The sequence below is a fragment of the Pseudonaja textilis genome, chromosome 6 (genome assembly GCF_049901715.1).
Source record: "Pseudonaja textilis isolate UNSWEBS1 chromosome 6, rPseTex1.2, whole genome shotgun sequence".
Lineage (NCBI taxonomy): Eukaryota > Metazoa > Chordata > Lepidosauria > Squamata > Elapidae > Pseudonaja > Pseudonaja textilis.
The window spans coordinates 39,131,757-39,145,952 of NC_141995.1; the positions used below are offsets into that span (position 1 = coordinate 39,131,757).

The window sequence follows — 14,196 nt, forward strand, 5'->3', positions numbered from 1 at the left end:
TTGGGTTTACTCAGCACAGATAAGGTTTATTCATAGTTGTACAATAGGATATGGAAATTCAAGTTTCTTATTCTGATTTTAGAAACTCAGATGGTGAAGAATAAGAAAAAATGTAATGATCATTCTATTTTATTTGTTCTATTTTCATTTTCAAACATGCTACGATAGATCTCTAGTTGCTTTAGCACTTGAAAATCTTGTAGGACTAAAATAAACTGGCTAGAACATGTGATAGTTGAAATGCATGATAAATACATCTGTGTTTTGTTTTGCTAGTCCCATCACTTTTCAATAGAAAAAGCTACTTAAGAGTCTGTGATCTCACTTGTCAAATCTGTCTTACAGCTTAGCATGAGAAAGTTTAAAATCTGAAGAAGTAAAAAAACTGTTCAGCATTTTGTGATATATCTGTGACACAAGCAACACTATGGGTTCTATGGGTTTTATTCATCCCCGTTTTCCAATGAGGCTACATCTTTTCTTTCTGCATCTTTGAAGATGGAACATACTATACCACCCATCTCACCTAAGTGATTTTAATTTTCCTACTGAATTATTTTTTTCACCTGTCAGGGATATTTAACTCAGTAAACAGGGATAAATTTGTTGGTTCGCTGGCTAGGATTTTTTTTTTTTAATAACAAGGTGAATTTTACATTTAGAGGGGGGAACTTTTGAATTCAGTAGGGTAGATTTTTAATGTCTATCAATGTAATTCAACAATTTGGTAATATCTTTTGCAGAAGTATTATCTACCTAGAGACAAAAGAGGAATTAAAGTATAGATTTTTATTTAATTCCTTGTACACACATAATGACACTCAGCAGGATCATTTACATGAATACTAAATTACACCTATTGCTGGGCAGGATGGAGCTTCTGCATAATAAGGAAAACCAGTGTCCATACTGTTTATCTGATTATTATAGAAATTAAAATTTATTATGCTAAAGTGGTATTATGTATTGTTTTCTTATGATAATTTTAAATTCTTAACCACTATTATGTAACATTAGAAATCAGCATCATGGCGGATGATTAAAATTGTTATGCTCTGAAATCAGAGTTTTACCATGTATTTAATTCAATCTAACGTTACATTGTTATCCTTAAGAGATAGGTTACTTTCCTAATGTTTTTGTGAATCTGCTTTATATTTTCACTTATATTTAGATTCTGACTGTAGCACATGATGGTCCAACATTTAATGTTCCATAGTTTTCCACTGTTGCTGAATGTGTGGATAGGCTAGAAAAATTACTCACATTTGCTACAAAATGAGAATATCTTTTTGAATATATATATATATATGGTCTAGATCTGAATAAAGTCACATAGGCATTTCACCTTGTCCTATGTAATTAAGTAAAATATAAAGATAAAACAAAATGGTTAACTAGAAATATACCTCAGCATCCTCTTAAACATGCAAGGTGAAAATGTAACTATAATGATTTAAGAAACAGAGGACACACAAGAAGAGGCTGGAGGAGGTAGGCAACATGAAAAACTTTATCCAGGCATACTGAGAAGAACAATTTGAAAACCCAGGAAAGGAAGTTATGATATGGCCCATATGAAAGGGAAAGAGAAATAAAGATTTGAATGTAATTTGAAAAACAGAATACTTTTGCTTCTGTCAGGAATATGAACGTTGGGAGAATTCAAAAGGGATAATGAAGACCTCAATTTTAAACAAGTTGGTGGAAATGTTGAAAAATATAGTTAATACACAGTTATAGCTTGTCTTTGACTTAGAATGGCAATTGAGACTGGAATTTATGTTGCCAAGTGATGTGGTTGGAATCAATGAGGGTAAGTTGAGGACAGCCTGTATGCAGTATTAGGGATGACACTACTGCTGATAAAGAGCAGTTAAAAAGGAAAAGCTTTTATGTAGCTATTTCTCAGCATATTCTGTAACTTTTTCAAAACTTAATCTGAAAATGGATTTCACAACCATTTTTGTTGGTATGCACTTTTATGATAAAGTTCATCGGATTATTGTATTTGCTCTTTGATAGATATACTACCAGTTATAATCTAATGTTCACTAATGGGTTTTGATGTACACATTTTGCTTGCTGTAACCAGCACTTAAGGATTTGATAGCATACAAAATGAAGGCAATAAATGTTGAAGCACATTTCTGCATGTATTTCATCCCAGGTAGTAAAAGCTCTGTATCAGTCTCACAGCAGTATTTTGTTCAGCTGATTAAGAAGCCAATAATTTTACATTTTTTTTAGCAGCGCAAGAATTTTGCTCTACACCTACCTCCTTCATTGTCCTTGCTGTCAGTACATAAAGTTTCCATGGCGACATCACATCCTGCTCCCCTCCATCCAGGCTGACAAACACAATGCCAGCCATTTTGGTCAAGAGTACATCTTCCGTTACTATTACACAGGCCAGGGCATCCCTCTGTTAAAACAGACAAAAAGGATACTCCATGTGATTTAAATATTGCAAAAATATTTCAATCTAATTAAAATACAAACAGGGGACACTTATTGGGAACAGGCCTTCAGAACAGCACAAATACTGTAATTGCACATGGAGAGTAACAAGCAACATTAACTGGGATTCTTATTCTTAACTAAGTGGCATCTTTGATTTGTCTGACACTTTGAGACACCACTTACCTGTGCAGGCAGGAAATATATCTAAGAAACCACTAAATACCTGCGGGCCAGACAAAAGCATATTTTCATTTTCTTTAGTGAAACAGCAGGCAACAGCATCACAGTATACAACATAGCCTCAAGATAAAACAATAGTGCTTCTATTCTTAAGAATAATGATTTGATATATTTGTATCATGAGTTACTTATGTAGATTTTGTTAAGCTCCTTGTTTTAAAGAAGTATTTTTAAAATTCAAAGGAAGGTATGTTCCTTAGTACTCAATAAAAGAGAATGTTAATTTCATCTGGTCTCAGAGTTGCCGTATATTCATGTGAAATTACAGTGCTTTAAATAATTGCACAAAGTATATGTCAATTTTATGACTATACTTTATGCCAAAAATACATTCCTTTCCACAGAATAAGCAAAGCTCAGGAAATAGTGAAGCAGCTTAGCATCTAGTCTAACAAACATTAGGATTCAGGCTGCATACGGATGGGACAGGACCAACAAGATTTTAACTAAATGTAATAGCTGTGCGTATTTGAGTATTTAGGACGGACAAAATGAAATACCATAAGGACCACAATAAAACATTGATAGACTGAACAAAAACACGGTAGTGACGTGCTTCAAGACAGAGCGGAGAGTGATTATAATTTTTTTTTTTTTGTGACAATCTCCCTAAGGCTTTTGTTCTGTTACCTTTATATCCTATCTTGTCTGCTTTAATGGCCAAGGAGGGAAAATTTGGGAAACAATTAAAATTATTTAATATATCCAAGATCTATTTTTAAATCTAACATTACATCAAAAACAGTATTTGTCAATTCATATTGATGAAAACCTGGCATGCAGCCAACATGACCTGTATGAGAATGATGACAGTTTATATATAGATATGTAAAATTCTAGTATTCCTTATCTATGAGTGTTGTAAGACAATTCACATAAGCAAATAAAGCAAAACTATAATCACTAGCTACAAATAAGATTTTAGAACTTAATTTTTACTCCACACACATTAAGATGTGCCATTTTTTTTCTGACTATATCTCTGGGTTCTAGAGCAGGATACTTTCCAAGGGATTGACAATATTATTGAGAGAATCTGTTCCTATGTCTATTAGACAAAAACAATTATAAATGTATTTCTTTATTTATCTATGTTTGTACAAATTAAACAATAATTTAATTGAAATGGAATTATAGTAACACCTCATGGCCAGGTATGATTATTGTTATGGATGTCATGTAATCCTACCTGGCTGAGATCATATATGGCCTTCTTTTTCTTTAGCATTTTTGCCACTTTCCCCTTTTTAACTATACACAGGCAGAGGATATATTTTAATTTTGAAATAATGTTTTCCACTTGATTACTACATAGGATACACAGCTTTATCTGTCCTATCATCAAGGTATTGCAGACAATTTGATCCAATTAAGAATAATTCTACGAAAGCCTGGATATTGCCATACTCTAATGAAAAAGCACAAATAAGGAATAGAAGAAAGGCAATCTGGAAAAAAAGGGGAGCACTGATGATAATAAAAATAAATAAATTAAATAGCCAGACTTCTACCAACAACTGAAGATATGGAAATATTTGCTGTTTAGTGGTTTTACTAATGAAGAAGTATTTATCTATATTAAATATTATATTCACATCAATTTTGCATGTAAAGTAGAATTCACATATTGCACTGATTTTCTTACAATTTTTTCTTTGAAGTAAAAAAAACCTTAGTGGTTAATTTTAGTGGATAGTATTCAAAATATGTCAAGATATTTGAATGCAAAATTCAAAGTTTAAGCATTAAATGTCTCCCAGTTTTTTTTCATATCAAACCTGAACTCATGTTTCTATTATAAATTTCCAGGTGAAGTGGTCTTCTCATCTTTTTTCATACATGAATAATTGAATGTTTGTTCCAACAATAAAGTTGGGACACTTAAGACACCACAAGCAACAAATACTTGTAATCTTCAGCATCTGAGACCATCAAAGTGAATCTATTTATACACATACTGTGAAACTTAACAAACCGCTTAGTAAAAATGTTAACAGATAACAAAAACACTAAATATTCTCTTATCCAAGTCATATGGAAAATAACACGAATGAAATCTGTAATTCAATGAGTATGAATATGTTGCACTTGCCAAGTCTAATGGAATGACCACTATAGTATACACAAAGATATATGAAGGCATGTAGAGATACATGGAAGCATGTCAAGTAAGAGCAAATGTACAGTACCTTTAACTATTTTATCCAAATAGTGAGCTTGAGAATTAAAAAAGAAAAAGAACAGACATTTAAAAACATTCATAAAGGAGGGAATTTTTTTCTGAATTCACAAATAGAAAAAATAGTGATATAATGAAAAGAATTGTCCTTCGTTTCAGAGCGGTATACTTCTCACTGTAAATAATCATATAAACATTCAGCAATTAAAACCTATGTCTAGATTTCAAATACACTGATTTATACCTTTTTACAACTACATCCACTGAAAAACATGAACAATTTTAATTGTAGTGCACTTATATGGTTTGTGACTTTTGTTGCCAAGGCTAACTGAAAGCCTATATTTCATAGAATTGTATAGTTTTGATATAAAATACTTAACAGCCTAGGAAAAGTTTGATATACCTTTTCTTCATAGACATCTACACAAAAGCATGAAAAAGTTGTTCTCACTTTTGTACTTTCAACAATTGTTATTCAGAAGATTGCCTTTGATTCAGAAAAAAAGTACATACTTACTCATCATGACCACTAATTAGTGTAAGTGTCTCTCTGATTTTTTTAATCCCCCTGTAAAATTTTCTAAGTTGGTGGCCATAGATGTATCTCATAGGAGCACAGTTTTCACTCACTGGGTAAAGAATTATTTTCCTGTATTTGTACCAATTTCTCAACCATTTAGCTAAATTGGAGCTTAGATTTAGCATTTGCTATTGAGAAAAGAAATTTCTCTATGTTATATCCACATGATAATCTCTATCATAGCTTTCCTTAGTCATATTTTTCTAAATTAAATAATTTTATATGTCATAATCTCTTTTTGAAAGAAATGTTCCATCTGAAACATTTTCAGATTTTCCTTCTCTACATCTTTTTGAATTCTAGTAGCGTGTTGATGAAAACTATGCCTAGTACTCCAAGTGTATAGCTGCATTATAGAACTGTTTAAAGGCATCCCAATTTGATTTTAAATCCTGCATTTTTACAATGACCCTTAATACAGAATTCATTGTTTTCATAGCTTTGAGTTATCTACAACAACTGCCTCAGTAAATCCTCTTTCTGGTCAGTAAATAATTGTTTATATTCCATTGTTGTATAGGAGAAATTAAGTTTTTTCTTTATAATCTCCCCAGGTGATCACATTACTTACTCTGAATAATAGCTGCCATTTTCAGTTCGGAAAACAATTCTGCAGCTTTTCCAATTAACATTTTTATTGCTGCCTTGGATAATTTTGTGTGATTCACAAACAGGGAATTTTACTGCTTACCCCTTTATTCAGGTAATTCATAAATAACTCAGAAAGGCCTATTTTCTATATGGATTCTTGGGAATTGGCACTTTTTTACTCCCTTCATTTTGAGAAATGTCAATTTCTGTGAAATATGCAGCTAATTATGCAAAACAAAGCAAGTTATTCTTTTTTTTTTTTAAATACAGTTTATTAATTTTTACAATTAAAACCAGTCACAATACATACACAAATAAGCAAAAGAAAGAAAGAAAGAAAAGAAAGAAAAGAGAAGAGGAAGAGAAGGAAAGAATTTTAAGAAAAGAAAGAAAGAGGTTACAGGATTAAAAGTATTCTTATTTAACAGTTTGCAAGATCTTCTTTTGTTTTCATCACCTTAACTTGTGTCATAAAACCACACCTGTTTTTAACTTATATCGCTACCTCGTTGTTATGTATTGGTACTTTCCTTTTATGCCTTATAATATATTATTTATCTTTGGTCAATCCAATTATACCAACAATTCCAGCTGTCATAGTATAGTGAAGTGTCTTTGTTTTTTAGCGCCAAAGTCAATTTATCCATTTCTGCGCATCTTGAGATTTTTTCAATAATCATTTCTTCTGATGGAATTTGGTGTTGTTTCCAATGTTGAGCGAAGGCTAATCTGGCCGCTGTTAAAATGTGTATTGTTATGTATTTAGTTTTTGGAAATTTGCTTATCAAAAATCCCTAGTAGGAAGGACTCTGGTTTGTATTCGATCTGCTCTTTGGTGATTTCTTCCAACCAAGTTTTGATTTTCTTCCAATACTTTTGGGTTTCTGCACAGGACCACCACATATGGAAAAAGGTTCCTTCTTTTTCCTACACTTCCAACAATGCGGACTCATGTTGGGGTGCATCTTCGCTAACCTCGAAGGGGAGATGCCATCTATAGAACATTTTATAAAGATTTTCCTTGTATGCTGCCGATTTGGTAATCTTATTGTTTCTGCCCCAAACTTTCTCCCATTCCGCTAATGTGATGCTGCGCCCTACATTCTTACTCCAAGCAATCATATTTCCTTTTACGATTTCTTCTTCTAGTTCTGTTTCTAATAAGTAGTTATAAAATTTTGTTATGTTTTTTTATTTGATCCTAATAAAATTTTATCTAACTGTTGTAGTTTGTTATTAATTCAATTCTTTTTGTCTTGTTTATATCTGCTTTGAATCTGAAGATAAACCCATTGATCAATTTTATGTCCTTGCTCTTGAAGATCCAGCCTCGGTTTCAAATTTCCTTGTGGGTCTAATAAGTCTTTGTATTTAATCATTTTAGTAAGCTCCAAATTGTTTGGGTGAATCATTGCCTCCATTGTTGAAATCCATACTGGTACTTTTGTATAATGTTTTTCCTTATTTTCCTCCAAATTGTTAATAGTGCGTCTCTAATTAAATGTCTATGGAAATATTTTTGACTGGTTTTCCTACGTCCCATAGAAAGGCGTGCCACCCCTTTGTAAATCATGGCCTTCTAGAAATAGTATTCTTTTATTGGTTAAACTCACCCAATCCTTCAACCAAACTAATGAGGTGGCCATATGGTATAACTCCCAGTTTGGAAATGCTAACCCTCCCCTGCTCTTCATATCCTGCATTGCTTTTACATTTATTCTGGGTTTTTTCCCTTGCCAAATAAATTTCAGAGTTGTTCTATTGAGTTCTTCAAAAAACTTTTTATGTAATTTAATTGGGATCGTTTGGAATAAATACAAAAATTTAGGGAGAATGTTCATTTTAATAGTAGCAATTCGGCCTAGTAGTGAAATTTGAAGTTTCCCCCACGATTCTAAATCTTTCTTTACCTGATGTATCAGCTTATCATAATTGTTATTCTTAATGGGATGAAACAGATGGTTTAAAATTTGAAACTGAATCAAGGTTTCAGATAAAAGCAATATAATTTTGGCATGCGGCATTTTTCAAAAATTCAAGATGTTTTACAATGACCAATTACCATTTCACATAAAGATTAGTGTATTTTTTTACAGGTTTGGCAATGATAAAAGAATGGTATGTTGCAATTTACATATACATATATACACACACATATATACATATACATACATGCATACACACTATAAATGGGCCTTATTTTTTTAGTTATTATATGCTGAATGTAATTTATAGATATGCATGATATTGTATTGTTTTTTATATTTTGGATATTATTCAATAATCACAATAATGGATATTGATATCCAGAAATAGAATGATTATCATGAATCAAACTTATTAAAGTTTCCTAGGCAACTGCCAAAGGGTACTATTGGTTAATTACCTGTATAGTATTGAGTTTGGATACTGATAATGTCAAATTGCTTCTGCCCACTCAATTATGTGCTGAGAATGCGTGCATTCCAGTTTCTATTAAATGTTGTTATTTTGTGACATTGAGGAAGCACGCTGCTTTTCTAATACAACTTTCACCCTCTGGAAGGACTTCTCCTAGACATAAGGTGGTCTCCTTTCTCCTAGGGTTGCAAACATTCTTAAAATGTTGGTCCCAGCCCTAGGGGTAATGTATTATTGTCTTTTGGGTGGGGTGGGGATGGCTGTTTTGCTTAGTTTGTTTTGAATTGCTTTTAGATTCTTTTAGTCTGGGCTGCCTGTGTGGTTTTTATTTTATCTATTTTTTATGAAGATTTGATTTGTACACTACCTACAGTTCATTGGAGTTGGGGAGCTACAACAAATCTGAATAAATAAACAAATAAAAGATCAATTAACATAAAGCATAGTATTTGGCTATTGCTTGAACACCTGGCAAGAAATTCCTCAGAATCTCAAGCTTAGAAGAAAAAGATGATCTCTGTCAATAATGGACAAATAGATTACATTATTTCTCAAGTTCAATTCCTTTTTTTTAAATGCAAATCTAAGATCTGAATTGATATAATCTTTAAAAATTACTAAAATAAAAAAAATATGTATTAACAGATTATATACATTCTTATCTTCACTGCATTAGGGAAACATTGTTATCCACTTCAATGGAAATCAAACGCAAAACAGTGAGTTTATGATCAAAGGTATGAAACTAATGGATCCAATGAAAGAAGAAAGGAAAACGAATGGGTGCCTTAAGACTGCCATGAGGATGAAATACCTTATGTCAGGGGTGTCAAACTTGCGGCCCGCAGGCTGGATACATCATGTGCTGCCTAGCCCCCGCCCAGTTTAGCGAAGGAGAAAAAAAGTCCCAATACGTCACATGACACCACTGTGATGATGCGAGTTTGACACCCCTGCCTTATGTAAACAGGAACATGAAAGTGCTAAAAGGAACATGATGGAATAGAAGAATGTTAAACTGCCTACTGAGTTATTTCTTTAGAACGTGAAAAGTTCAATTACAGAAACTAATCAATACTACTATACCATATCAAATAATAACCACCTGGGTAAGTTGCCCATAGAAGGACCACGTAGTTATTGAAAAGAAGTATTTTTAGTCTCATGGAAAAGGAAACTGAAAGAAATGCCATGATGCAAAGGAATTGCAGAATATGTGCTTTTTGAGAATAAATACTCCTTTTGGAGTTTGTAATGGAAAAAAACCTGCTATAATTGTGCTAATTAGTAAAAGGCGGAAAAAGTATAATGTATTACATATACTTCTCAACTTTAAGCATTCCTTCATGAATATCACAAAACTTTACTATAAAAATCAGGTTCATTTCTCTAGATATGAAATGTCTGATAAAATTATAAACATGTGTTTTCTGTATCTCAAACCGCGGGTAAAATATGCTGAACTGGTTGAAACTGCACAATGACTTGACACCAATCAGAAACTCTAATTTGAATACTAGGAAAAATGTGGAAATTTACTGATATTTAATCACTACCCATTTATGATAAAATATAAATAATTAAAATAAAATCTTGTTTTGTAATTTTGTTTACAATATGTTGTTATACTAACACAAAGATTTCATTTACTAGTAAGTTTTATTAAGAGATCTCAGCAAGGGCTTTCTAAAACTAAAGAGTTTTCATTAATCATCGATTAAAGATGTAAATCAGTATCTTTGGATCATTAGATTTACATATGCTAGTTTCAATTGTTATTGAAGTTATAACTTGCAAAGAAGCCTATATTAAATCCATTTATTCCCATCATCTCTTGTTTAAATCAGGATGAGCGAATAATTTCATGGTCCTTAACTGATACTCAGTGCACTGTTTTATTACTGATTACCTTATACAGGTTATAACAGTGACATTAATTTCAGTGAAAGATAATGCATTTTTATTTATATTGGTGTAATCATACCCATTACAAGATATTTCTACCAAACATATTTCATGTTTAAGGTTAGCTTTAAAAAAAACTTGTTTTTTGCATAAATTTCAACAATAACTGACACTAATACTAACAACACTTAAGGAATGGTAAATTGGATTTTCAGGCAATAATTCAATGAACATTCTACAAAAGTCAGTGTTGATCTACCTGTATAAGAATCAAGGATTAAGCACAATGACTGATGCATTAGAAATATCTCATGGTACTGAACCAAATGTGCTTTTCAAGAGGCAACTGGACTTTGTTTTTCCTTGAAAACATTTCACTTCTGATCCAAGAAGTGGATCAGTTATTCAGTTCTGACTGAATGGTGGAGAGTGGAAGGATTTCTATTCTTTGCAGTCATCTGGTAGTTAGGACTTTCTGAGAGTCATTAAGGACACTTGAAGGTTTATCTCTGCCCTCAGAGTGATCTGAATAGTGCAAACGGGTGTGGAACCTCCTTGCAACTGCTAGAAGGACTCTGTTGTAAGCAGGAGATAGATGGTGTTGTATCCCTCCCTTTCTGTTAAGAGAGGACTGTTCAATTTTAATGTAGATGGCCTCTTTGACCCCTCTTTCAAACCAGAATGTGGACTTTGCTGTCTTCAAAAAAGTGGCCTTTGTCTTTCAAATGCAGATGGATTGCTGAATGTTGTCCTAATGGGTTTGTTCCAGAGGTGGTATTCAGCAGGTTCGGACCAGTTCTGGAGAACTGGTAGTGGAAATTTTTAGTAGTTCGGAGAACTGGCAAATATCACCTCTGACTGGCCCCGCCCCCATCTATTCTCTGCTTCCTTGAGTTCCAGCTGATCATCTGGGTCTTCTTTGGTTGCCCAGCACATGAGAATGGAGCTAGAAAGCAGGTTAGTGGGGTACAGAAGGAATGGGATTTTGTAGTAACCTTCCCCCAGGAGTGGGAAGGGAATGGAGATTTTACAGTATCCTTCCCCTGCCATGCCCATCAAGCCACACCATGCTCACAGAACTGGTAGTAAATTTTTTTGAATCCCACCACCGGTTTGTTCTCCTATGTTGTGTCATTTGCTTGTGAAGTGGTTGTTTTGTTTCTCCAATGTAAAATCTGCACTTCTTACTGCACTGTACTGCATTATATCACATTGCTCAGTTTGAGTTTGGGTGTTTTATCCTTGATGTGGACAAGCTTTTGCCTCAGTGTATTCTTGGGTTTAAAGAGTGCACGTATGTTCTGAGCTTCTCTCCTACTCCCTGAAAGAGTGCTAATGACCAGATGACTGCAAGGAATATAAATCCTTCTATTCCCCACCATTTAGTTAGAACTGAAGAAACTTCTTGGATGAGAATCAAAACATCTTTAAGAAAACAAAAACAAAGGAAGTCCAGTTGCCTCTTTAAAAAGCACCTTTGAGACAACCATCACTTGGATGACTGAGTCTCCATAGACATATGGTACTGAAAAATAAGCTAGAGTGACTTAATGTAGAGCTGTGTGAAGAGCTTGTGATGTTTCAATAACAATCAGTTCCAAAGTGATAATTTATTAGTAGACTGTTGCAAATGTACTCTATTACACATATTAAGTCATAGAGAAGCTTTAAAGGAATTTTGCTGCTGCAGAGCAACTTAACTCTTGTGCCATCCAATATATTTGAAATCAATCCAGATTTAGAAAAGTGCTATTTTTGATTTATTTTACTTGTTATAATTAAAATATAGAATTTCCAGTTTTGTACTGATATACCATCAATTGCATCAATTCATGAAACTGGAATACCATAACTCAAATGAGTTAAGTGATTTAGCATTAAAAAAACAATTCTTAAACACTGATTAAAATATTTGTCTATTGATATTATATAACAACAATCTACAGTGGATATAGAAAGTGTACACACCTGTTAAAATGTCAGATTTTTGACATATTTAAAAAATTAGATCAATATAAATTACTTCAGAATTCTCTCCACCTTTAATATAACATATACAGTACGTTCAGATCCTCTTCATTTTTGTCAATTTTGCAATGCTGCAGCCTGATTCTACAGATATTGAAATTCATTTTGTTTCTCATTAATCTCTTGTGCCTCCCATTTCTCTTGATCATTGCTGACATGTTCCTATACCTTGATTGGAGTCCACCTTTACTAAGGCACTTCTCCCGATTGCTCAGTTTGACTGGGTGACCAGCTCTTGGAAGAATCCTGGTTGTGCCAAACTTCTTCCATTTGAAAATTTTGGAGGCCACTGTGCTGTTAGGAACCAACCCTCAGTGCAGCAGAAATTTTATTGTAGCCTTTTCAGATCTGTGCCTTGCAATAATCCTGTCTGAGCTCTGCAGGCAGTTTCCTTGATCTCATGGCTTTTGCTCTGCAACAATATTTGTTGTCAGCTGTGACACCTTTATAGAGAGGTGTGTGACTTTCCAAATTATGTCCAATTAATTTAGTTTACCATAGGTGGACTCCAATCAAGGTGTAGGAATATATCAGAAACAATAAAGAGAAATGAGAGGCACCTGAATTAAATTTCAAATGTTGTTGCAAAGGGTCTGAATACTTATGGCAATATGATATTTCAATCTTTTATTTTTAATAAATTTACAGATATTTCTAAAATTCTTTGTCATTATGGGTACCTAGAGTAGATGAATGAGAAAAAAATGAATTTCAACAACTGTAGAATCAGGCTGTAGCATAACAAAATTGACAAAAGGAAAGGGGGTCTGAATACTTTCAGAACGCACTGTAAACTGCACAATTCAGATTGAAAAACAAATTGAAGTAGTTCAATAAAAGTTAGTTGCAATTACTCTGCAATTCAGAAATTGAAATATTAAATATTAGGGTCATGTTATTGTCACATTATATTTTGGGCTAAAATATATAGGATTGTTAATATGACTTTAGAATTGATAAAATTGTTCATTAAAGATACGTATGTTCTTCTTGGTGATCAATCCAACAATATACGGAGTCTATCAAATATAAAGAATTTTGGATATTAACATTTAGAGGATCACTGACAGAATTACTGTCTCTAACACTGGCAAAATAAACCTACACTTAATTTGCAGCAAGGGTTTCCTTATATGCTAAATTAGTCTTAACCTGATGGTAGTGGGAGAGGCAAATAGAGAAGTTAAAGCAATTTGTTTATATATTTTACAGTTTATTTATAATATATTTTTCCAGGCCATTTCTCTACTTTTCCCCGTACTTTTTTATTAAATTATATTGTTAACATGGTTGTATCTCTATATATGTGAATTATTTTACTATTATATAAAAAGATAGCTGTCTTATCACAATACCATTTAGTATCAAAGGTGCCGTATGAACCTGATAAACAAAAATAAAATTTTTTTCAAAATAACATGGAGTAGGAGTATAAATGAAGAATGTAATTCAAATAGAGTAGCTTCTATGAATATGACCTTCTACTGTAATTTGTGTGCATGTTAAATCATTAATTAGATGACTGCATACCATAATATGATTGCACGCATATTTTATGTTCAGTTCAGTTAAACTATCTCATAACCTGAGTGTAAATTGGCATAGAGACAATTTGTTTCCCTTAATTGTAATCACTATCATTACACTATGAATTCAGTTCATATAATATCTTCTGTTTCTTATGCAATACTTAGTATTTTCAAATTTCAGATTATGTTTCTATTTGCCCAGACCTTCTCTTTTATTATAAAAATGCTGTCCTTTTATGAACTAGTCCAAGTTCCATGCTGACAGTTCTTTATTTTTT

General features: G+C 32.7%; 1 protein-coding gene across 23 annotated transcripts in view; it reads right to left on the reverse strand.

The window, feature by feature from the left end:
- The window catches only part of TENM3 (teneurin transmembrane protein 3), a 660,890-nt gene that overhangs the window by 58,651 nt on the left and 588,043 nt on the right, over window positions 1-14,196 (reverse strand). For 11 of the 23 annotated variants that reach the window (XM_087936357.1, XM_087936356.1, XM_087936365.1 and 8 more), the window contains 3 exons: window positions 4,893-4,919; window positions 3,334-3,354; window positions 2,279-2,425 (listed from right to left, as the gene is read on the reverse strand). In XM_087936357.1, coding sequence (XP_087792483.1) covers window positions 2,279-2,425; window positions 3,334-3,354; window positions 4,893-4,919 — 195 coding nt within the window. The remainder of the gene's footprint in view (window positions 1-2,278; window positions 2,426-3,333; window positions 3,355-4,892; window positions 4,920-14,196) is intronic. The other 12 variants (XM_087936366.1, XM_087936362.1, XM_087936363.1 and 9 more) reach the window with 3 other exon arrangements.